At 36.3% G+C, this 26,733-nt stretch overlaps 1 protein-coding gene across 1 annotated transcript in view; it reads left to right on the top strand.

Moving 5' to 3' along the window:
- Positions 1-26,733, top strand: part of SNTG2 (syntrophin gamma 2) — a 199,540-nt gene that overhangs the window by 149,575 nt on the left and 23,232 nt on the right. Inside the window, exon 8 of the mRNA XM_069108692.1 lies at positions 2,007-2,117. Within this exon, the coding sequence (XP_068964793.1) occupies positions 2,007-2,117 (111 nt within the window). The remainder of the gene's footprint in view (positions 1-2,006; positions 2,118-26,733) is intronic.

Below are 26,733 nucleotides of genomic sequence, written 5' to 3'. Positions count from 1 at the left end.
GGGTTAAGTGACTTGCCCAAGATCACACAGCTAGTAAGTGTTAAGTGTTTGGCATTGAATTTGAATTTAGGTCCTCCTGACTCCAGGACTGGTGCTCTATTCACTGTGCCACCTAGCTGCCCCAAAAGGGGTGCTATCTTTTAACCCCTGTCAGTCTACCTGCTTGTCACAATCAAACTTAAAGCAGGCATCATTGAAGTTTAAAGAATTATGGGTTGCATTAATATTGTAGTATTGATTGAGTGAGCCAATTGTAAAAAAGTTGTTATTCATCAGATGTCACCAGACTTCTTATGATCTTATGATGTAGGGTTGCAGGGATATGCAAAAGGGAGCTTATTAGATATCTGTAGTCATCCATATTACAAATCAGCAGAGGAAAGCAAGCTTAATAGCCCATGCTTGGACTAGAAAAGGAATGTTCATTCCAAATCTCATACTCATTTCTAAATCTCTAAAGGGTATGTTTAGTCTTCCCTTGGGGACTAAAGTTATTATGCCTTGGTAAGCAAAGAAGATTCTGTCAAGAGATTAGATTAATGCTTTCTAAAATTGAGTGCACAGTTGTGTGAGAAAGTGTCCCTAATGGGGTTGTTCCTAAAAGCTGAGCTTATTTACATAAGCTTTAATAGATCTCTAAAGTAGTTTCTATGACCTTGACCAAGTCATCTGTAAAATGGGGATAAAATACTTGTGATACCTAATAAGCATATTGAGACAACAAATTTGTATACCTTAAAGAACTATATAATACGAGTTTATTATTATCCATAACATAGAATTATAGGACATTTAGAGCTACAAGGAGACTTAGAAGTCATCCTTCAAATACTCTGGGATTTGTATTTTTTAAAGGTTTTTCCTTTTTTTCTACAAGTAGAGGTTTGATTTTAAGTGATTTACATGAAACCTATACTCCAATTTTTCCATATAAAGCATAATCTTTGCAAAGTCCCTAGTACCATTTAGAATGCTAAAATACCATAGTTTAATGGGGATTTATAAAGAAATAGGTCAAAAGGTGCCAAGACAAATTAAAATGCCCAGTACACCAACTCCATTGCTTTCCCATGCCTCCAAAACATTGATGCTAAGGGAAAGATGTGGAAGTTATCTAAAAATAAATTCTTTTGATATTAAAAAAAATCATAGTTTGGTATAAAAATGCAGCTATTATGTACTAGACTTTTCAGCAGGGGGAAATTTTATTATAATTTTAAAACCTACAATTAAGGCTATTTTTTATCAAATATATTATTATCAAATTTTTATTTTCTATGTCTTTTTTAAAAAATAGAAGGAGTAAACATTTATAGGGTGTATTTCATCTTTAAGTACTTTGGTAAATGTTCAGTTATTTTTGCAACACTGCAAAGAAGCAGTATTATCTACATTTTTCAACCTGGTCCAGGGGAAACTAAGGTTAAGTGATTTGCCCAAGGCCACTGATGGAGTTGGTGTCAGTCAGGATTAAAATTTTTCATTCTATTTGCCCTCCACTAGACCATGTCTTCTATACTGGAGCAATAACAGGGTGTTATGTGAGAAAATTTTTCCAGGCAAATAAATGGCATTTTCCTGAAGTTTTCAATATAAAAACAGGAAACAATGAGAAAGACAGAGAAGAGGCAAAGGGAAGAGTACAAGGAAACAGAGACAGAGAGACAGAGACAGAAAGAGAGGAAAGGAGAGAAGGAGGAGGGAGAGAGGGAGAAAAAAGGAGAACAGAGAGGCTATAATCAGAAGAGAGAAAACTGTGGACTCATACTTATTTCTTTACCTCATGGGTGTGTGGTGAGGAAGAAATGAAATTTTTAGAAGTATACAGTGTATAAAATATTTTGTAAATGTAAAATATTGTATCATCTTTTATGGTTATACCATGATAAATCTCAGTGAAAAACTTGAATTTATCTTTAAATAGCATATTCAACTTATTTACATTGTTTTGAAAAATGACAGTAAATTTCGGTGACAAATTATTAATTAATGTCATTCCTTTACAGAATGTTCTCTGGAGATTTAAATTCTCTCAGCTTAAGGGATCCTCAGATGACGGCAAAACTCGAGTAAAGCTGCTATTTCAGAATCTAGACACCAAACAGATTGAGATGAAGGTAGGGAATATAACCTGCCTATCCCAACCAGTACCACAAAGTTTCATTATAAAATAAATCCATGCACCAGGACTTTCCCTAAAATTCAGGAACCAAATCACAAAGTACACAATGAATTTTGAATGAATAATTGTTTTATCAATCTAAATTTTGTTCAGTTACATATCAGTTTCACGACCCAAGATGATCAGCTTTCTTTTGAATTTTCAGGTAACTTCTAATTGTAGTATTTTTAAAATATATGACAAGTAGAAATGTAATAGAGAGATTTTATGTAGAAATGGTGGCTATGACTGTTACAAGTAAAATAAAGACAGTATATGCTGATCAAACATTATTTTTTGTCAAGATATGGATAACAAAATCTTCTGTTTTGTGATAAATTTATTCTAAACAGTTTCAGTTTTGATAAAGATTAGAGATGGAAAAAAAGGAACACCATCAGAATAGTATACAAAAGTTATAAAATGAAGCACAACAAAAAGTATTGAGGATCTCCGCTTGATTGAACTTTGTTGTTTATGTACATCCTTGAAATTAACCAGAGAAATGAAAGATATGTCAGACATTATTTTTAAATGTTAGACTGTGTTGCCACGTAGAGATGTCATGAATGATCAGCTGGTCAATAATGACCAGCAGCATTCTGGAAGGTCCTACTTTCTCAAATTATAAAAATAACTAGTGTGTTCCCTGTTTGCTTATCAGGTCCAATTCTCCAAAAATATAAAGTGCTATTTGAGAGCTTGTTAAAGTTGCATTTGCTATTTTAAAGGGCTCAAGGTTGTGATTTATCTTTGATAAGATACTCTAGTAGTCTAAGGTGATAAGTGCATTTTCCAGCAATGTCTATTGTTCTAGAGAATTAACTTCTATATTGGAAGTATCTGGCCTATGGGAATATGCTTTAATAGGGTTTATCTCTTTGAATATATTAGCGGATTCTGTCTTTTAAATATTTATCCTATTCTCAGGTACTTGGAATGATAGAAGGAATGATGACATAGACAATTTTTGTAAATCCCAAATTTATGCATTAGCCTTGAAAAAATTATTTTTTAAATCATCAGACTTTCCTTTCAAGTTGTATTTTTCTTAAATTAGCATTAGTTTGCATTCCTAGCTAGTAGGGTGTTTTGCTGGGGGTGGAACAGGACTGTGACCTAGAATGGCTTATTGGCAAAAAGGAGATAAGCTAGGAAATAAAGGGCCATAGATTCTTCACAAATTAAGTTACAAACAAGTTGATAACCATAGTTGGTTGTACCTGAGTATTATTTTTAAATATAATCTATACCAGGAGGCACCATTACAAACTCAAATTTTACATTCCATAATTTTTCAATGTTGGAAAGAATAATTAATAATAAATTGAATAGAGACACTGCTTTTCATGATAATTTCTAGAGAGTAAGTGTAGTAGGTATGAGAAGGGAAATCAATGAAAATGAATTTTTAAATAAGGAATAAGAGAATTTGGCATGTCATGTGAAAATAATGTGGGGTTTTTAATAGTCTGGAGGTAAAATTGTTTTCTTTAAACTTCAATTAACTAGGATATTGATTAATTGGATTTTTGTTGTTCACTGAGAAAGACCCTCCCATTCCTTTGTGATTGAAAAAAATTCTAACAACCATTTATCTACTATAAGAGTACCTAGTGAAGGTTGTTGAATCTTGGGTGTTAGAGGATATTGGACTTCAGGGTTCATGTTTTAAGTATCAGTACTAATGGAGTTATGTCAATTTAAGTAATTGTTATTGACCTCAGAATATATAGCATAGAATCTTTAAAAAATAAATGAATACTTAATCATAGCTCAAAAAGTGCATTCAACAGGTATAGCATTGAGGATACCTTGAGTTGATTTAGTTGAGTGAAGCTCTCTTGCCTGAGTAACCCACAATCTACCAGTCAATCTTTAGAGTGCCCATGGAATTCCTTGTTGCAGCTTTATACTTAGGAGTTGAGGAAGTAACATGAAAACATTTAGGCCCCTGAGTTAACCAAGTTTCAAGTTATGTCTCAATACCTTCTTAAGGAAAAACTAACTTAACTTGCATTGGGATAAGGATTCATATATTGCTTATACCACACTTGGTATCAGGAGACACCTGAGCTGGAATAGTGTCTCTTACACTCATCAGCAAGATGACTATGTTCAATCTACTTTGTCCTTTCTGGGCCTTAGTTTCTTCATTCATAAAATGTGAATAATATTACTTGCAATGCTTCATTGGGTTGTTGTGAGAAAAAATTGATATAATATTTTGCAAATTTAAAACTCTGTATAAAGTATGATTTTAGATAAGTCAAGGACAGATTATCAGGGCTAAATTTCTTAGAGGGCATCTAAGTGGCAGTGCATCTAATGCCAGGCCTGGAGTCAAGAAGATTTGTATTCAAATATGACCTCAGACGCTTACTAGCTGTGTGACTCTGGGCAAGTCACTTAGCTCTGTCTTAATTTCCTCATCTATAAAATGAACTGGATAAAGAAATGGCAAACCACTCCAGTGTCTTTGCCAAGAAAACCCAAAAAAGGGGGTAATGGAGAATTGGACATGACTGAAACAAGGTAACAAAAACAACAGTAATAGCAGCAAACTTCTTAGAAAGGGGAAAGTGTGTATCAGAATATTGCTAAAAGTAACAACAAACACCTCCTCTAAAAATGCTTCAAAGTTTTTGAAAGGAAAAGTGGACCCTCTAGATTATTTTAAAAATAACTAGTTTCATTTTTGTGACTGGTTTAAATGCACAAATGTCACATGTTCTTGTATTTACATATAACCACATAAGACAAATTAGCCTGCAAAAGCAAAGACCACTTCAATGGACAATAATTAATGTAGATAAATGAGACAATCACATAAAGTTTTCACTTGCTCAGGGTCTGTGATGATAAATTTATGGAAAAATAATTTCTTTACCATGGAAGAAAAAGATTAGTATGAGACTTTGAATATAGGTAGTTGAGAGTTGAACTTGGTTGCAAGAGTAGATTAAAAACTGATTGAGGACTTGAAAGAGTAGAAGTAATTTGGCATGTTTCTGAAGCTGAAGCCTCTGTGCTAAGCTTCCTCAGAAGAGCCCTGGGACCCACAGCATTTATTATTGATAGGAGTGAAGCTGTTCTGCTGCAACGAAGATTGTCAAGGAGCCAGATGGTGCAGAGAGGGAGGAACAACCAAGACAAAATGTCATCAAACAGAAAATTTCAGATCCCCTGTGTACATGCCTGAAGGAACACAGAATGTTCCTTAGAGCAGGTAGTACAGACTAAGAAGTCAAGGCGTAAAGAATTAAAAATAAATATTTGAAATGGGGCATTTTTTCTTTGACACACTCCCTTCCCTCAAAAAAATATCTATTTTTGTGATAATTTGGTCTTTGGTTTGTACTGAAGATGTTAAAGCAAAACACAGCTTACTTGAACCTTCTCAATAGGTTATCAAATGGAGATTATCAACAATGCAAGAAGGCAGCCTTCCTTATAAAAAGTGGGCATGATGCTTTTGATTTTGTTTCTATGGTAGCTTCATGGCTGTATCTGCACAACCAAAGGGCTGGTTGTGCAGTGCACTGAAGCATTTAAAATATTTCCATGGAATTAACTTCTTCACTCAATGGCAATCAGCCCAAATGAGTAACATTCTAATCTTAGGAGATCAGGGACAGTCACACAAGATCTCTCATGACTTTCTTTTTTCTTTTTTTTTTTTAAATCAATTGGGGTTAAGTAACTTGCTCAAGGTTCCATGGTCAGTTATTCCTGGGTGTGGTGCTAAGTATCTGAGCCCAGATTTGATCCCCAGGTCATCCCGACACTGGAGCCGGTGCTCTTACTCACTGAGCCACCTAGCTGCCCCTCTTATGACTTTCTTAAGAGACATGACAGCAATTTTTAGAATGTTTGAATGATGCAAAGGCCTTAAAGAAATTCAGTACTACTTCAAGGGAAAAAATTTAGACAGCTTGCTAATTACTTTCCTTTTTTTAATCAGACCTGTGATTTCATCAATATGGGGAGCACCTGGTTAGCAGGTTCCCTTACCAAAGCAGATCAACAAATGCCATATATATCTTGAATGAATGCTGTTAAAAATCCTCTCTATTGTAGCATAACCATGCCTCATTGTGTTTTGTAAAATATTGGAGTCCAAGGACCTAGCTTCAAATCCTACCCCTGTTACTTATTACTTTTGTGACCTTGGGCAAGTCATTTGACCCTCCTGAGCCTCAGTTCCCTCCTTTGTAAAGTGAAATATTTGTACTTTATTATCTCTAAGGTCCTGTAAAGGTCTGATCCTATGATTCTAATATGTAATTTGTACACTGAGCAAAAGATTAGCACATTTTATCGGTTAAGATGTTCCTATCCAAAACATGAACCCACTCCGGATTCTCTATAGACAGGGGTTAGCTCATAAGAACTGAAATACATTAAAATGCTCTTGACTACATAGAAGCAACTACCAGATTTTCATGACCTTTGACACATGCTTACCCAAGAAGCTAAGTAGAGGGTTCAAAGATGCATTTGTGATATATCCATGACAACAAATGTTTCATTGTTTTCAATGTCAAAGACTTAGCAGCATAGCCAGGCACCTGACACTCTGCCCTACCCCAAGTACACACACAATATAGGAGAAGCCACCCAAGAACATCAGACCACTTCAACCATACTGCTCTGCCATGACTAAATCTCTCCTGACTGATGTTTTTTTTTTCATCAAAGATAAGCAGATTTACAAGATGATAAAAAAAGGAACAACTTATGGCAACAAAAGCTTAGGATTGTAATGTCTTTTTCTTTGTCTCTGTCTCTGCCTCTGTTTCTCTCTGTCTCTCTACAGTTGTCTCTGTCTCTCTGTCTATCTCTGTGTGTCTCTGTCTTTGCATGTGTGTCTATCTCTTTGTCTGTCTGTCTCTTTCCTTTTCTCTCTTTTACACACACACACACACACACACCACATGCACATAGGCTATGGGGCTAGTAGGTTTTTATTATCATGGTAACAGATGCCAAAATTTAGAAGAATAATTTCTGCTATGATTTTATTTCTTCATTGAATGAAAACTTTCCTTTCTCCAGTTAGTAACTACTATGGGTAAGGTCTGAGCTATTTGACTTTTAAATTACTTAAGAGAAGCATTATTTCCTAAGAACCAGATATTTTGGTAAACCAGAGAAATCTATCAGTTGGAGGGATTAATTTTTCCTGCTTTAGTCTGATATCCTGAAGATGCTTCACTTGGATGTTTTAAACAAGTTAATTTACAGAATTTGGCAGTATACTTACTAAATGCCTTATGTCTCACTAAGTGAAAGTTCTTCATTCCCCTTGAGATGTAACTAAATGAATAATCTATCCAGAGTGAATAAAACCAAGTACATTTCAAGAGGCATATTTAGTTTCTTATTCTGACGTGGGTGATTTCTCCTACAGAGTCTTTTTTCCAATGTGTTCTCAGCATTCTCACTTTTATAGCCAATGAATAGTAAGATGGCATATTCCTTCTAGTAAACTTGGCTATATCTTCTCACATGAGCCTACACTAATCATCTTCTACTAGATCTTTCACTTCTCTGATTTCTCTTGTATGTGTCTATCATCTTTTTCATGTTTTATCATTCTGGTAAGGTTATTCCTCTATTATAAAACCTTCAGTGGCTCCCCATTTCCTCCCAAATAGAACATAAAGCTCTGATTTTAGAATTTGGCATCTTCATATTCCAGCTTCCACCTAAAAGAGCTTATACTACTTCCTATAATGTGTTTTATATTCCAGTCAAACTAGAACACTCTTATCAACCTGGCACCCCCTCAGTTCATGTCTATTTCATATTGTCCCTTCTCTGTACCTGGAATGGACTCACCTCCCTCTGAACATTACATCTGATAGTGAACACTAAACCCAACTCATGTACCACTGCATCCATCAAGCCTTTTCTCTCCTTTCATCTACAGGCAAAAGTGATCTTTCTTACCTTTAATTTTTCACAGTGTTTTACCTGGACCTCTTTTGCACTCATCTTGTTTTCCCTTATATCACAGTTACTTTTGTACATGTCTTCTTCCCATTAATTTATAGGCTTCTTGAGGTCAGACACAATGTCATAACTATCCTTGTAGCTCCAATACTTAGCAAAGAACCCTGAACATAGTAAATGTTTTATCATTATCTTTTTAATGAATAGGACAATGAGAATTGTAAAGAACCAGCAGGGCTTCCTGAAAGCAGGTTGGACTCTCCATCCATCGCACCACCTACCTGCCTTAATTTATATTAGCAAAGGTTAAAGTTAAAAAGGTTCCATTTTAAGATCAATGCCAGGAAAAGCTTCCTAATAATTAGAGCTGCTCAAAGTAGAATGAGAAGCCCTAAGACATGGTGGTGCCTTGTCTTTGGAAGTCTTCAAATAAAAAAGTTGACTGAAATTTGTCAATTTCAGTGGAGAGGATTCCTTAACTATATGGGTTAGACAAGAGTACTGCTAATGTCCCATATAATTCTAAAATTTTGTGATTCAATGAATGAATGAAATATTGAATGAATGAATGAGGTTAAAAGTTTAAAACCTCATATGTGTGTGTGTGTGTGTGTGTATACACACACACTAGGTAATTTTGTGATTGAATTATCAACTTGACATATAATTTTTAATTCTATGGAACCAATAAGATCCATATTGGAATAAGCTTCTCTATGTATGAAATGCTTCCATTCATCTTTCCTCTTACTTTATAAAGAAAACTAGACTATTATAGGAGAAAACACACTGACTCAGGAATGTGAGAAGTTCAAATCCCTCCTATGATGTGTGATTTTAGGCAAGTCACTTAACTTACTTGGACCCTTTTTGCTTCATCTGCAAAATGAGGGGGTTCAACTAAATGGTCTCTGAGTACTCTTTTGACACTACATCTGTGATCCTATGGTCCTGCAGCAATACTGTGCGCCATAGAGGTTAAATACTATCTCCTGAGGTATCCAATGTACAACTAGAAAATAGTGTTAGTCAATAAAGAAGTCTATGTTAGGAAACCAGAAACATAGGTTCTAGTTTCAGCCCTGGCATTGACTGTCTAGGTAACTTTGAAAAAGTTTCTTTGTCTTATCTAGATCTCAGTTTCCTCATGTTTCAAATAAGGAATTGCTCTAGAAGGCATCTAAGTTCTTTCCCATTTCTAATAATCTATATGATCTATTTCTATAAATTCAAAACTATTAACATATAAACCCCAAACAAGCATATAGGCCTGTCAGCTAATTGTGTTTTCCCTGAGTATTTGCAGGAATCCAAGTGCAGATTTATGAGGTATATTAATGTAAATGGAGCATTTAGAAACTGTTATTTAAGACATGTTCCATTTCTGTCAGGCCTGACTGAAGAAATACACCACCTTAACAATTTAGAATTCAGTGTACTGCCTTGAGTTCAATTTGTGTAGATGTTTAGGAGAAGGTTTTGACCAAGTGCAAAATGTTTGCACTGTACAAGTTACCCATTGGAAAATATTTTACTCTATAAGATAAAAATGCTGGTTGATGAGCTAGGAAACACCAAGGACTTGGAGAAAGGTTGATTTGTATGACTGATGATTTTTAGTTGTATTTCTCATTATCTCTTCTCAGTGGCAATTTTATATCCTGAGTAATTTAACTAATAAAACAATATTCATTTAACTCAGTAATTTATTATATATTATATTTAATTATATATTATATTTATCTTTATATATTATATATTTATTTATATATTAATTCAATAAACATTTCAATTCAATAAACATTTTAAGCACCTATTATGTGCCAGGCATTGTCCTAAGTATGTATGCATATATACAGTACAAGTGTGTGTATGCTATCACATAGTTATGGCACACAGTTAGATGAGCAGCCCATCAAAAAAAATTATATAGGCTTTGTACATATATACATAACATATATATGTGTGTGTATGTATATGTGTAGATTAGGTATAGAAAAAAGATCTATGTTGATGCTTTTCCGTTATGTTTCCTTTACAATCATGTTTATTCTATGATTCAACATAGACCATCCCAATTCCTTGGGAACATAGGTAGAACAATAGAAATAAAAATAGAGTTTATTATTCCTTTTTTACAGTGATTTAATGGGAAGATTATGGGTTTTTTTTCAACTCCTTAAAGCATATTATATATAAAATTAATGAGTCAAGGATGGTGGCACTATGATTATACAGTATTTATTTTTCATTATGTCCCAAGCACTTAAATCTAAACTTGAGCCACTACAATAACACAGAGATTTTAAAAGAGTTTTCTTGCTTTTTCCTAAATTTTACAGTGGCAGTGATTGGCAACTTTCCTTCAAGTTAAAAGGAAGACTTTTTCCATCCAATAAATGATAAGATTGAGACATTGAGAGGGATATTTTATGTTGTAAGCCAGTGGATGTCATGGGGGAAATAGAAACAATATGGCTGAGCATCAGCAATGTTGAATGATATCAGCTTAAATTTAAGATGACAGCAACATACTGTTTCAGTTTAAGAGGTTGTTTTTGAAAAAAAAATTCATAGGACACTTTATTTTTTGTATCATTCTAAATTAATTTCCCAAGAGATACAATATTTAATAGTTACTCTGATATTATTGACTGAATCCAAGTCAAGGGAGTTTGCTCTGGCAGTCACCACTGTATCAGCATGCATACTACCAGATTATTGAGTTTGTGAGATAGAATGCCATGTTTTAGTCTGACTAAAGTCCTTCCATTATAAGCTTGTAGTTATTTATGACTTTCCTGGGGGGGGGGAGGGGAAGGATTCTCCTTGGGGGCTCAAATTTTCCATATTTGATCCTTATTGGAAAGATAGAGATACTTTGGAAATTTTGAATTTAAGTGTTTCTGAATTATAAGGTGGAAATGGATATGCATGTTTTACTTGTTTTACTAGTTGTTTTTTTTACATGCATTCTTGGTAACAATATCAAAACTTAAAATTGTATGTATAGCCTACATCAGATTGTACTTCATATTGGGGAGAGGGGAAGAAAAGGAGGGGGAGAAAATTTAGAACTCAGAATCTTATGGAAGTAAATGTTGAAAACTAAAATTAAATTTTAAAATAAGTATACATTTATAAATAAAAATAAAAGTTTAAAATTGCATATAACATTGAGTTACACTGTCTCTAAAAGTTTCATAGAGGAAAAAAAGTAATTTTAAGGTCCAATATATACCATATCATTCATCTAGTATCATCAAGAAATGTTCTACAAAAGGTTTCCATTCACTCCCCTCAACGAAACAAAAACAGATTGGTACTCTATTGATGTTGTCTTTCCAAAGGATCATCTTGATCTCTGCCCACTGCAACACTCCAGAGAAGTTATCATTCAGCCTCTACTTGAAGACCTCTGAGAAGGAACCCATTAACTCCTGAGAGAGCCCATTCCATATTTTGAAAACTAATTATTAGAACATTTTTCCTGACTTTTCTGGCTTCAGGCCTAAACTGGCCTCTGTAACTTTCACACATTGTTTCTCATCATCCTCATTAGCCCCAAATAGAATAAATCTAATTCCTCCTCTATAAGACAGCTTTTTACATATTTGAACATAGCTATGATATAACTTCTGAGTTGTTTGGTTGGTTTTTTTTTTGTCCTGGCAAAGAAAATAAAATATTCCATGAAAAAAGAATTTTCAAAAACAAAAACAAAACCTGATGCTTATTGCTTTAATCATGAAAGCTTTTTAAAAAAATGGTTGAAGAAACTATTTCTAATATATATTAATGCTTTCTTTTCTTCATAGTTTATAAAGACCAGTTTAACCATTCAAGTCAACATCCTATACATACATTTCTGTACTTACCTCTAATTGGCTTTATTCAGTAGCTGTTGAAGCATATGAACCTGTTTTCCTCTACTTTGAAGGATCCCAGAATGTTATGTGCTTTTAAAGATCATAAGTAGCCATTTAAAATGCATGTTTTGTCCCTTGATTGTCAGCTGTCTTTTCTCACTGATTTTTCATTGCTTTTTATCCTTATTTTACATATGATTCTGTGAGAGCCCAAGTATGCCTTCAGCTCTTCCTTTTAAGCAAATCACATGAGTTTTGTGACAGATTTCTTCCACATAATTATCCAGATTTTTGTAAAAATTAAATTATCGGGGGAGGTGGGTGGCACATTGAATAGAGCCCCGACCCTGGAGTCAGGAAGGCCTGAGTTCAAATCCCACCTCAAAAACTTGGCATACTTACTAGCTGTGTGACCTTGGGCAAGTCACTTAATCCCAATTGCCTTGCCTTTCCCCCTCCAATAAATATTTAAAATTATTATTTCTATGCTTGAGACTATCAGGTATTTGAGCTTGAGGAAAACCTAAGTACATGAAACCTCTCCTTTATGAGTTGATTATTACCCCCAGGAAACAAAATGAATGTAAATGTGAAAGAGGTGTTTTTTCTTTTCAATTTTTTTTCCTTCTATATCACATCTCAGAACTATCATTGGCACCATGTAGACAAGGCCAGAAACACAGATATTCCAAGAAGATAATTGGTTCAGTAATTAGATTCGATTGGGCCAGACATGCTATCTTCCTAAATCCACAGCCTCTATAAACATCCTCTGTCTTCAATGAAGTTAAATGAGTGGTTCATAAGGGATAGAGATGTTAAGAGAGGGAGGGAAAATTGAAGTATGTAATGCAGTTTGTTTAGAGAAGGTAACTCGAGGAACTTGCAAGTACATGAGTAAAAAGCATAATCTAACCAAGTTAGGAAGATGTAGAGCTTGGTAAACTACAGTAAACTTGAAGATGTTTTGGTGAGTTAGTCCTGAAACTGGAGTGAATACAAGGCTCAAACCTAAACAAAGAAAAAAACCTCATGTGTTAATGTACTGATTTGAGGAGTTAATATAATGGTACAACTCATACAGATTTAGACCTGAAATCAGAAAGATCTTGGTTTGAATCCCATCTTTGTCATTTATTGACTCTATGACCTTAGGAAAGTCAAGCTTGGCTTCTAATCCTTAAAATGAGTGTAATACTGGGTTTCTCTCTCCTAGGCTTGACATGAGAATAAAATGAAATTACATATACAAGATGTTGTATAAATTTCAGCTAGTGGTGGTGGTGGTAGTAGTAGTGGTACTAGTGGTAGTAGTCATGGTGATAGTAGTAGTAGTAGTAGGATGGCGGTAGTGGTTGTGGGAGTAGAATATATAGAATAGAATGGGGTGTATGAGTGTAATAGTAATGAAATTTGAACATCCCTTTGTATTGCTAAGCTGACAGGTACTAAGTGCCTAGTTTCAAATTAAGCCTCTGTTAAAAAAAAACACAGAAGGTACGAACCCCTGTTGCTGACATAACAGAAAGGGGCTGAATAGGGAGGAGCAATATTGTATATACAGAAAAACCCTAGCTGGGAAAGTCAGAATTTCTTGGGATGAGCATCTGAAGGCTGGGCTGCTGCTGCTGCTGGACTGGAACTTCCATGGAGAAAGTGATTTTGATTTTGAGAATGGGAGGAATTGATTTTGATTTTGAGAACAAAGCTGCTGAGGATTTCTGAGGACCAGCCAGAACTGCCAAAGGAAGCATGACTATGGTATCTGTACTTTGCCTTTCTGTGGCTCTGTTAAGTTTTCTCTTCCCAGGAGCAAAAACTATGAAGGACTTGAGGGGGACTGGACACTATGAGCTTCAATATGGAGCAGGAACTGCATCAAAGCTGGACAAAGAGCTGGGAACTGTCTGTCTTTGAACTCGGGTGGCAGTTGGTTAGATTTGGGCAGGAGCTGGGACCATGGAAGGGAAACCATGAAAGCTGAAAGCCTGCCCCAAGTCAAGATGAAAAGACCTCTCCATGGAGTGTTTTGACTATTTTACTTTGTGTCCCTTAAGGAGGCCTCCTTAAGGATGGTTGAATGATTGAGTTACTAAATGTGACCACTTTGGTGAAAACTATGTGACCATTTTAGTGATAAATTGTTGAGTTGTGACATGGTGAATACTATATTTTGATTTTCTGTGATAAGTTGTAAGATTGTGAATGTTGTACCTTGATTGTCTGTGAATGTTTTGCTCTGATTTGTTATTGAATAAATAGAGAGTTTGCTATACTATGTAATCAGAATCTTGAAAGCTGTTCATAACAGTAGTCCTCTGGAAAGCTGTGTGTGCTTGGCTTCACAATGAGCCATTCAAGGAAGACTAGCACCTCTGGTGTGAGGACTTTTTGAGTCCTTTTCAAGGCTTCTTATCCACTTTGGTATCTACCTGACATTTAACTCTCACTTGTGGCTCCAAGAAACTATAGCACACACAGGGGCCACAACCCAGTAAACCATTTCAACAGATGGGCTAAATCAGGTTGAGGGTAATCAACAAGTCTGTCAGTGAGTTATGGGGATGTCTACCCAAAGCATGCAAAGACTTCCTCTGGTGGAATGAGTAGATGAGAGCAATGTGTTCCAGGGTCCATGAAGGCAGCTGAAGTAGGCACTGTGACACACTTAGAGCTTTGTCAAACATTGAAGATGCCAAGATCATCATTCACTGCATCCTAGGAGATCACCAGTTGTTTTGACTTTCTCTTGCCACTGGACTTTGATGACTCTGGAAAAGAGAGAAAGGCTGACAACTTTGTACAACTCTGCCTCATTTAAATCCAATTCACACAAAAGTCAAGTTATCACCAGTGATATCATTGATCCTCTTTGAAAATAAAGGACAAAAACCAGCAACAATAGTATATAGAATACATGATTTGGAGTCAGGGCACCTGGATTTGAATATAAATTCTGTTTCTTATGAGCTATGTGAGTTTGAGAAATTTACTGCCCTGCTCCAGTCCTTAGTTCTCTCATCTGTTATTAGTAGGATGAACTCTGCAACCTCTACAATCCCTTCCAATTCTAAAACGTTGGAGGATAGAATTTTATGCCGCTTATTAAAGGAGAAAAGTAACTCACAAAGGCATTATGTTCTGATGTTATTCAGAAAAAAAAACAAATAATAATGATAGTATATAAAATAGACTATTGGCTTAGAATTTAGATGAATGATCAAGTTAATAAGTAGTCTGTTTATGAAATGCTGCTATCAAACTGCTGTGACATAAAACAGTCAGACAATAACACATTTTCAATATTAATTAAAGAGGAGCCACTCCTCTACAATACAGATAATGTTTCTTTTTTGCATTGTCTAAATATAATTATATTAAGATATAATATTAAATAACAAAGTATATCCATAGTATGTTTCAAAGATATATAATCATCTCTGCCAAATTTTAATCCTTATAATCAAAGCATAAAAGTCTCTAAAATAATGGTATTCACAGAAACCATTGACTTGACATAAAGAGACATATTTAATATAAGAATACATTCATTTGTATACAATTTAGTATGATCAAATATTACTTTGATTACAAGAATAAGACTTTTTAAATACTATCATTTTTTCTTAGGTAAAAAGATAACATTTTTCTCATTTAATTCAATTATTTATTAAATACCTACTATGTGCAAGGCACTATACTAGGTGCTAGCGATACAAAGAACCAAACAAAAATCAGTTCCCAGCCTTACCCTACTTATGTTGGACTAAGGCAAAGGTGTCAGGTACACTACAAGTTGCAGTGTGTGGCCCACAACATGCACTGTGAAGTGGAACCAGATTAAAATGCAATTGGGAAATATTTAACAAAATAAATAAAATTACAGCAAAACATAAATAGCATTTATGTTTTAAATAATAGATAAGTCTAAAAAATAGTAATTTTAAAATTAAGTCAAAATGCAGCCAGCAGGATTCCTTATATGTGGTTTACTGTTCCCTTTCTAGTTAAAGAACTCTGCAGAATTTAACTCAGTTCAACCACCCTCTGCACCTAGATACTCTCTCCTTTCTGGTTTGTCAGGACACTAGTCTATCTGAATTAATCACCTTCCCTCTGATCTATCCATTTATTCTTAGGGTCATTTGCTGGATCACTATCCATGTCCACTTTTTTAAGAGGGAAAAGGAGAGGGGAGTTTCCCCAAGATGTGTCCTAAGTAGGGATGGGGAACCTATGGCCTCAAGGCCACATGTGGCCCTCTAGGTCCTCAAGTTTCACAGAACAAAACCCCTTAATAAAAGGATTTGTTTTGTGAAACTTGAACTCAGTCAAAATGTTATACCCAAGGACCTAGCAGGCTACATGTGACCTGGAGGTTTCCCACCACCTAGCGTTTCTAATGTTCTCTCTCAATAGCAAGTCAAAGTTCTCAGAGAAAATACCAACATTCTGTTTGATTCAAACTCTCTCAGGATCTTAGAGGGTAACCCTTTTAAGAGGAAATATAATCACCTTCCTTACATACGCTCCCTGTGTTTCAGTTTCACGGTCTGTAAAGTGGAAATAATAATAGCACTTCCCCCACAGGATTATGAGAATCAAATGAGTTAACATATGAAAGATGTTGTTAATCAGCAAATCTTAAAATGCCATATAAAGGGATTGTTATTATTTTTATTATTACTAGTACTTTTCTAGCCTTTAGTTCTCACTGATTTTCCCATTCACACAATCAACCCCTTACAATGTAATGTACCCACAAAGTACATGATGTTTACATATAACTAGTCCCTCACAATAGTAGCACTTTTACTTTTTAAAAGTAACCATGCATTTAATAGTATGGTGTAGCAGCAAGCACCCCAAGCATCCTCAGGGTTTGCCGCCACCACAGGTTCTTGGATCTGCTTTGTTAAAGGAAAGCAACTCAAAATGGGTTAACAAGCTTACTTTAATCAGTCAGACATATATCGTTTACCTTGTTCAGGAGAAAAGGTCAGCACCCTGAACCTCAAAGTATACAGGCATAATTATCAAGACAGAAACATCAAGTAGACAGATTTCCAAACTGTCCAACCATTACATCCATACCCAGTCAACATCTGGGTTTCCACATTCTGGGTTTTTCAAAGCCGGGGGACTCTCAACAACGGCTTCCCAGAATTCAGATCAAATCAGAGAACATTTCTCAAAGTGAGTCCCAAAACAAAGCTACACATCAGGGCTTATATAGCCTTCTCCTGGCTCAGAGAATGTAACAACCTTATTGACTCACTGGCCAATCAAGAGGTATCTACTGAAAAACAAGCCTCCCACCCCAGGCTTCAGGTGCACTTTAGCCTAGGGGCAGGGAAGATCTTCCAAATTTACATTCTTATTACATATGGGAATAATAACATCAGAAGTCCTTAAATAATTACATACATCATAATCCACACAAAAACCTAGAGAGACTCTTCGCCAATGCTCTTAGCATATGTGAGCAAAAGTGGGTACACACAGCAACTTGGCAGAGAAATAGAGGTAAGAAAAGTGGTATTCTTAAGACACACACACAAAGAAGGTACTGCACAGTTTTTGTTGCTGGTTTTTTTTAATGTCATTGGTCCATTCACACACAGTAAACTTCTCTGCTTCCTGCTTCTCTGTTGGACCCCACTGCCCTTCAGCTGGGCAAATCCTCTTCCCTTCTAATCTAGAATGTCCCATGTACAAGGTCTTTCCATTTACAATCATCCTTAAAAGGTTTTTTAGAAAATGTTACTTCAATGTGATCCAAAACAGGGCTTCTTAAACTTTTTCCACTTCAGCCCCTTCAGTGCTTCTTAAACTGTAGGTCCCAGTGCCAGATGGGTCTCTGGATTCCAGAGAACCACACAGCTCCCAATGCTGGCTATCTCTGAGACAAACCCACCCAGATATTGTCCAATCAGAACAGAGCTCACAGAAACACAGCTCAGGCTGAATTATTCGGTAAGGAAAAGAAACTTGTCAGCTTAGCAGGATACTAAGTAGCTGCAAAGTCTGGGTTCACTTCTACTTCTCCATTTCAAGCCAGAAGTGGCATAAGAGGCAGCCAGACGTGTGAGAAAACTCACCCTTGTTCAGCTCTAGGGGACCCTGAAGAACAATCACTGTGAATGAAGCTCTTTGATAATTAAATCAATTTTTTCTCCAACCAACCAGGCATAATTTTGTTGAAACTTTCTGTCAACGATCTGTTTCTAGCAGCTTTTTCAACACTCTTCTCTTTAATTCTTTTACTTGGCTCCCTATAGCATTTCCTGGACTATGTTCCTTTCTCTTCAATGACAAATGAGAATCTCCTGATTTCTCAATCTCACCTTTCAACTCTCCCTATGAAATTGAAAAGGTTTTCTGCCTTAGGCTTCAAATGTTTATATGATTTCTAGTTTGTTAAAGTTTCACCCTCTTTAATCAACTAGCTGTATGCAAATGAGCTGAAGTACCATAATCATCTGCAGCTGTAAGTCTTCAACATGGTCCAGTATGTCATTCTGTGTTCTCATATCTTTACATTTTAAAATAACTACAAGTTCTTTCACTGCTTCTATAAAACATCAAGCTATTCACAAACAATTGAGGCATTATTCAACCTCATTCAAAAGGTGACTTGAGCAATTACATTTAGGCTACCATTCATTTTTAATCCAAAATGCCTGAAAGCATTTGAAAGCTCTCTTTCTTCATGCATATATATTTTCTACTCCTTTGAGTTATTAAAATATTTATCCAAAACAGCAGCAATGTCTTACACCATTTAACAGTTAATATAACTCATTTGTTTCATGACAAAGTACTTTTTCTGCTCCTTTTATCACTAAACTGCTCAATACAAAGGGAAGGGTATCTTAAAAGGACAATGCATTCATCTATCTATATATGTGGGGGTTAGCACTTCCATTAGAAAGTAAGCTCCTTGAGAGCGGGAGATTTTTGTCTTTGTATCTATTCCCAGTATCTATTCCATCTAGTACAGTGCCTAATAGTTTAATAAATTCTTGTCCCTCTCTAGTAATTTTCCAGAGAAGGAAATAGAGCTCCAGAGAAACTAAGTAAATTGGTTCTGTGGAAAGAACCAATTAACTAAATATAACTAACTAAATACTAAATAACTAAACCAACTAACTAAATATGTTACCTTGGGGAAATCACCTAAACTCTATTTCTCAGTTTCTTCATCTGTAAAATGATACCTTTGGACTAGCTTGTCTCTAAATACCCTACTGTCCTAGGAACTATGATCCTATAACCCTATCTGTGTCACCTTGAGCAAGTCATTTAACCTCTCTAAGTTTCAGTTCATTTTTAAAATGGGAGGGGTTGTATTATATGATATTTAAGGTCCGTTCTACCTTCATAGCTATGTCATTCCCAAGATCATAGAAGTAGAAAGTAAATCAGGGTTAAAAACTTGATCTTCTGACTCCAAATATTGTTTTTTCCACTATACCATCAAGTAGTGATGATTTCAATAGGCTTCAAATCATCCAACTATGTACATCATTCCACATTTGAAATATTTAAGTGAAGCTCCTTATGATTTTACGATACCCTCCCCAACTTTTTAAATTATAGAATATATTACTATACATTTGGGTAATAGGATTCTTAAAGAGTTTTTCCTTTATAGGTAATAAACCTTGTTGAGGACCCAGTAAGTACAATTCACAAATGTTCATGTCTAATATCAAACCATTTTGAGATTCAGGGGAAGAAATGCTGGGAAATTATGCAGTTTTTTTTCTATCCTGTTGTGTTATGATTACTCTTATTTTCAACTTGAGGTATTCTTTTCTGAAGTGTACCCCGAAATTTCAGGAGTTCAGCAGCCTTTTCTTTAATCTACTTCTAAATTCCAGCTGGTGAGAGAAAAAAAAATTAAAGGACTTTTCTTTCTTTCCTTTCCAGGAACAAAGCTTGCCTTGGCCCATAGATAATGGTCTTAGATAATGAGAAGAAAGATCAAGAGATAGGAAAGAACAGCTAGGCATGAGACACATTTCCTCCCACACCTGCAGAATTGTGATCCTACCTTCTCATCTCTCCAACTCTTCCCTCTTCCTAATTCATTCTTCTTAATCCTTTCTTCCTCCTCTTCCCCTTGAATGCTATTTCTCTATGGTATCTCCTCCAGGGCCACTTTCCCATCTCCCACTTCCAAAAACAAGCCCTTATACACTTAACTCTCTCAGAATTCTAAGGATAATCGTAGTCAAAGGGTAAAGTCATAATCCCTGCTGCTTTCTTGAGTTCATAGCCATATTCTTCCATGGTGCAAAAGGTAATATTTGAAGCTGTTTCTTCCCTCTGGTGGCTATTGTACTAGTTCTTTCTCTGTCTTTTCTTGTCCACGATACATTTTCTAAGTTGTTGTGTATAGCTTTTTCTTTATCAGATGACCATCTGTTTGTTCTCAGTATGTCTTTCTGCTTTAAATTTAATACTTTGTCTGTACTAGTTCCTTCTCTCCAATTTCATAACCAATGGGGGATGGAAGAGTGAAACATTTCCTTTAAGTTCATCTCCTCCCCCTTAACTCTAGTTTATATTACAAGAGTCTGTCTCCTCAAGGACTCCCAAGCTTATTTATTGTGCTCTACAATTGAACTGAGCTCACTTCTGGACTAATTATTCCTTTTATATGTAGCCCAAATATGTGGCTTGAATTTTTCAACCAATAATACAGTATTTTCATGTGGCATCACCTGCCATTCTTCTACTGACAAAACATCTTTTAATCTCTTCAAAATGATTAAAGGCTTGTCCATGTGTATAAAGTTATAGAATAATTCCTTAATAATTAGTTCATGAATTGGAATCTCACCATTATATATCCAACCAACATAAGTGCCTGCTATGTGCCAGGCACCATGGTAAGCACTGAAAATACAAAAAGAGGCAAAAGATAGTTCTTGCTCTCACAGAGATTAGAATTTAATGGGGGAGAGAACCTGCAAACAAATATACACAAAGGAAATCTATGCGAAATAAATAGGAAATTATTAAGAGAGGGAAAGTGCTATAATTAAGAGACATTGGGAAAGATTTCCTATACAAAGTGAGAATTTAGTTGGGACTTAAAAGGAAGTCATTGAGGTCACTAGTTGGAGCAGAGAAGAGAGAATTCCAGGCATGGGGGACAGCCAGAGAAAATGTCCAAAGCCATGAGATAGTATTGTATTTGTGGAATAGGCAGAAGGTCAGTGTCACTGAATGGAAGAGTATATATTGGGGAGTAAGAAGACTGGAAATGTATGAGGGGGCTATACTATGAAGGACTTTAAATGCCAAACAGAATTTTGTTTGTATTTGTTCTAAAGGCAATAGAAAATGACTGGGGTTTATTGATTGGGATTGGGGTGGGAGGAGGAGTGAGGGTGTGACATGATTGGGCCTGTGTTTTAGAAAAATCACTTTAGTGGCTGAATGGAGAATGGATTGGAGTTGGGGGTGGCGGGGGGCAAGAGGCAGGAAGACTGAGACCGACTATTGCAGTCATCCAGGCATGAGGTAATGAGAACCTGCACTGGAATGGTGGCAGTGTCAGAGTAGAGGAGGACACATACTCAAAAAGATGTTTAAAGGTGAAATTGACAGGCCTTGGCAACAGCTTGGATATGTGGGGGGAGGGGAGAGCTAAAGATACTGAAGGATCCAGGATGACTCCCAGATTGTCAGCCTGAGTATAGTAATAGGGAAAATAAGAGAAAGAAGAGGTTTAGGTGGAAAGATAATGAGTCCTTTTGGGATATTTTCAGTTTAAGATCACTCCTTGTCCTCTAACTCAAGATATCTGAAAGGCAGGTGATGTGAAACTGAAAGTCAACAGAGAGATTGGGGCAGAAAAGGTAGATTTGAAAATCAATACCATAGAGATGATAAATAAATCCATGAAAACTATTGAGATCACCAGTGAAATAGAATAAAGGAAAGAGAAAAGGGCTTAGGAGAGAACATTCAGGGACACCTAAGGTTAGAGGTCATGATCTAGAGAAGAAACCAGCAAAGGAGACAGAGAAGTCAGATAGGTAAGAGGAAAATTGGAAGAGAATGGTATCCCAAAACCTAGAGAGAAGAGAGCATCAAAGAGGAGAGAGAGTGATCAACAAGCTGAAGACAGATCAGGGAGAATGAGGATTGAGAAAAGACCACTGGATTTGGCAACTAATAAATCATTTGTAACTTTAGCAAGGAATTTCAGTGAAATGATAAGGTCAGAAGTCAGATCATAAGAGGTTAAGAAGAGAATGAGGCAGCTAGTGTAGATGACTTTTTCCAGTTTGGTTGAGTGAGTTGATAGGGAGGTAATCATAGGATGGCCTAGCAGCCGTGAGGGTCCAATTGAGGTAATGTAACATAATTTGTAATGGAATAGTCAGAACAGTTGTGTGATTTTTTTTCTACCTTCGTTCAGCAGCATACATGTTGGCCTGAAGGCAATGAATGGTAGGAGTATGGGAAGGCTGAGGCCCAGCTAGGCAAAACCAGCAATGTGATAAGGAGACTGGGGATTCTAGGGAAGAGGACAATGTAGAGTTTAATTTGTTCCCCAAGGATTTGAGATGGAAAGGAGAGTGCCTAATACAGCAGAAATGTCATGAGAGACAACTGAAGGGTCATAAAATGGAGGTCATAGTTCAAATGAAGAATAAGCTTCTGTAAGGGAAGGTAGAGAGAGAGGTGAAAAGCTTAAATGTTCTCTTCTCTACTGCAATTCAAAAGTCTTTCTTCCTTCCCTTTTTATATCCAACCACACAAATACAGTATATCTGAATGACCATTTTGTCTTGGTTTCCTTTGCAGGATCATTATCAACATCATGCCAGCTAACTGTGGGTGTAATACAAAGTTCTATTTAGAGGTCTTCTTCTTTCCCTTTCATTTAGTAATTGGATTATCACCCATGAGTTCAATTGTCTTCTCTATGGAGATAATATCTCCATATCTAGATACATAGCACTACCAAGGGTGTGCAACCTGCAGCCTGGAAGCCACATGTGGCTCTCTAGGTCTTCAAGTGTGGCCCTTTGACTGAATCCAAACTTCACAGAACAAATCCCCTTAATAAAAGCATTTGTTCTGTAAAACTTGGACTCAGTCAAAAGGCCTATCCCCCAAGGACCTAGAAGGCCACCTGTGGCTTCCAGGCTGCAGGTTCCCCAGCCCTGTAGGTTTCTCTCCTAAGTTCCAGTTTCACGTTTTATCAGTTACCTATTGGCTATTTTGAACTAAATTTCACATCGGTACCTCAGACTTAGCATGTTCAAAATTGAAATAAATATCTTTCCTCCCAAATCCACCCCTATTCTGAACTTGCCTAAGGTGGTTGAAGACACACCATCCTTCCATTCTGCTTCACAATTTCAGCGTGCTCTTCAAAATTCTCATTGTTCCTAATTACACAGGTACAAGATCTTCTTTCTATCTCTATGGTATGTCTCCTACTCACTACTTTCTGTCTGCTTGCTTAGCCTAGTTCAAGCCCTGTTAACTTCTTATGTGGATGTAATGGGAATGTAAATTTTTAAGATCTTTCCTGCCCCTAGGCTAAAGGGCACCTGGAGCCTGGGATGGGAGGCTTGTTTTTCAGTACATACTTTTTGATTGGCCAGTGGGTCCAGAAGGTTGTTACATTCTCTGAGCCAGGAGAAGGCTATATTAACCCTGATTTGAGGCTTTGTTTTGGGGCTCACTTTGAGAAGTGTTCTGTGATTTGATCAGATGAAACTCTGGGAAGCCATTGTTGAGAGCCCCCCGGGCTTTGAAAAACCCAGATGTTGATTTGGTATGGATGTAATGGTTGGACAGCTTGGAAACCTGTCTACTTGATCTGTTTCTCTGTCTTGATAATTCTGTCTCTATACTCTGAAGTTCGGGGTGCTGACCTTTTTCCCCTGAACTAGGTAAACGATACATATTTGACTGATTAAAGTAAGCTTGTTAACCCATTTTGAGTTGCTTTCCTGTATCAAAGCAGATCTAAGAACCTGTGTTGGCAGCCACCCTGGCGACGCTGGGATGCTTGCTGATACAGTGGATTATTGCAATAGCCTTCTAATGAGTTTCCTTGTCACAGATTTCTTCTCCCTACCTCTGACCATCTATAGACTCTGTTGCCAAAGCGATTTTCCTAAATCATCGTCCCATCATATCACCCCAACACTCAGCTCAGTGAAATCCAATGCCTTCCTATTACATCTAGAATCAAACCTAGACTGCTGTTTGGAATTTTAAGCCCCTTACACCCTGGCTGAATCCTCTATTTCCAGTCTTCTTAAATATTCCCTTTTACACACTCCAGCCTTACTGGATTGTTTGTTATTCTTCACATTCACACTCCCTCTTCCATCTCCATGACATTGTACTAGCTTCCCCTAAGCAGGAAATGTTCTTCCTCCCCATCTCTGCCTCTTAGACTCCCTGGTTTTCTTTAAGACTTAGCTCAAGCTCCACTCTCTGCATTTCCCAGCTCTCTGTCTTGCTTGTGCTTTTTCTCTTCAATGTATCCTTATGGGTACATGTTGTATTCACCACTAAAATGTAAGATCCTTGAATACAGGGTCTTTTTATTTTTATTTTTTGAATTTACTTTGTATCCCTAACCTTTAGAATAATTTTGGCATATAGACTCTTGTTGGATTGATTAATTCTTGGTGTTTAATGTAACTTTTCATTATGACAGGCTATGAGTTATATCTTTAATCTTCATCTCATAGTCTACCATACTGTTTTCATATTTTAACAAATTGATCCAAATAAAAGACCTTTATATGTTTTTCTACATTCATAGAAGCCTACGTGCAACATATTTACTAGCTAAAGCCTCTCAGAATGAAAACCTTTCATGTAGTTCAGACCTGTTGCACTGTAGCTAACAAAGTACTTTCCCAGGGGTGGCTAGGTGGCTCAGTGAATAGAGCACCGACCCTGGAGTCAGGAGGACCTGAGTTGAAATCTGGCCTCAGATGCTTAACACTTACTAGCGGTGTAACCTTGGGCAAGTCACAACTCCAATTGCCCTGCCTTCTCCCCTCCAAAAAGCAAAAAAAAAAAAAGTACTTTCCCAACAGCCTGTGGGCCATTTATATATACATATATTGTGTGCGTTTACATAGCTCAGAAGAAATGGAGCAAGAGTTGCCTGGCCACTCTTCCACTCTTCACAAAATACACTGCCTTTGTCCTGACAACATGGAATTTGCCTGGCATAGAGAAGTAGAGATAGTATAGTAGAGAAGGCTTTGGATTTATTCCCAAAGAACTTGAAATTGAATTCTGACTCAATTACCTTACTACCTGCATGACCTTGGTCACCACTTATGTAGCCTCATTTCCCTCCTCTCTAAAGTAAAAGAATGGGAAGTTTATCTTTCCCCCTTTCAACCCTAAATCCTATGATTCCTAGTCCAGTCCTAGCTATATGATACTGTGATCAGGAATTTAATACTTGTTTATTTACTAACTCACACAGTGACATGTCAAGGTGGATAGCTAGCCCATATCCAAGGCCTTCACCAGGTTATCAGTTGGTTGAAATATAGCTAACTATGTTCGTCTTCACACTAATAAATCTCAATGATTCACTGAGTTTCACTATCTCATTTCTAATCACTGTCTTTCCCATTTCTTTACCTTTCTCATTCTAATGCAAAAGTCATGTATAGCACCACTTCCTTCTGAATCAAAGGTCAAATTGAGGATAATAATTGTACTTGTAGAAACATGAATCATTCCTGATAGGAAAGAACTGAGATGAGTGTTAAATCTGGTTTTCATTGGTAGATATAAAAAGATATAAAATACTTGATTTTAATGATAAGGTAGTAAAGTAAAATAAGAATTAATAGCACCTCCAAGTCATTCTATGCTTCATCGTAGCATGGAGGTGACTCTAAGTTCTCAGAAGCTATACAATAATTGATATGTTCTACCTAACTAAAAAGACGTTGAGTGACAAACTTTATGTCTGTTGCCTAAAAACCAATCTACCTCATTTTAGAGGGTATTCACTAAGTTGTCCAAAGAGTGATGAATTTTATAGTCACAACAACTCTCAGAGATCATATAGGTAGTTGCATAAACTGTGTTCTCCAAAAAAGTGCCCATAATTACAAAAGTATAGCTCACTCATGATCAAAGAATAACCATATCATAGAATACTCACTGACCTACTCCTCAAACTTGCTCTTAAACTCATTTAATTAAGTCTCTAAGAAGGTGTGTACCTTCTATTTCAAAGGTATATCCTGTGAGGTACAATTCCTTCTAGTGTGGATTATGAGTCCCTACCAGTATTTTTCACAGTAACAACTAATCAATATACCTAATTAGCTTTTAAGAAAGCTACTTACAAGTGAGGCATAGTAGAAAGAGTTGATACAAAAATATTTTTTTCCAGTGACCTGAGGCATTTTCCCCTACATGCATACATCATGTCTATAGTAAGAATGGGCTCAAGTTTAGAGTACAATAGAAATGAAGCATATGAGTAATATACACATATGACAAATTGGTAACATAACTCCTGATAATAGAAATCCTTCCTCTCTGCATGAAGTCCTTATGTAGTTACTGCTGGGTACAACTCTCCTCACAGCTAGCTACTCAATTGAAGTCCCAAGATGTGCTCCTTTATTGAGTCCATAGATGACATCACTACAAGAGGCCACGATCTCTGAAGCTGCCTCCTTCCTCATGTGACCTACTCATTATATCTGC

This window comes from Petaurus breviceps, unplaced genomic scaffold (genome assembly GCF_028583685.1).
Source record: "Petaurus breviceps papuanus isolate PSGF00001 unplaced genomic scaffold, PetGlider_PUasm1.0 90418, whole genome shotgun sequence".
Lineage (NCBI taxonomy): Eukaryota > Metazoa > Chordata > Mammalia > Diprotodontia > Petauridae > Petaurus > Petaurus breviceps.
This window is presented reverse-complemented; position numbering and strand designations above follow the sequence as displayed.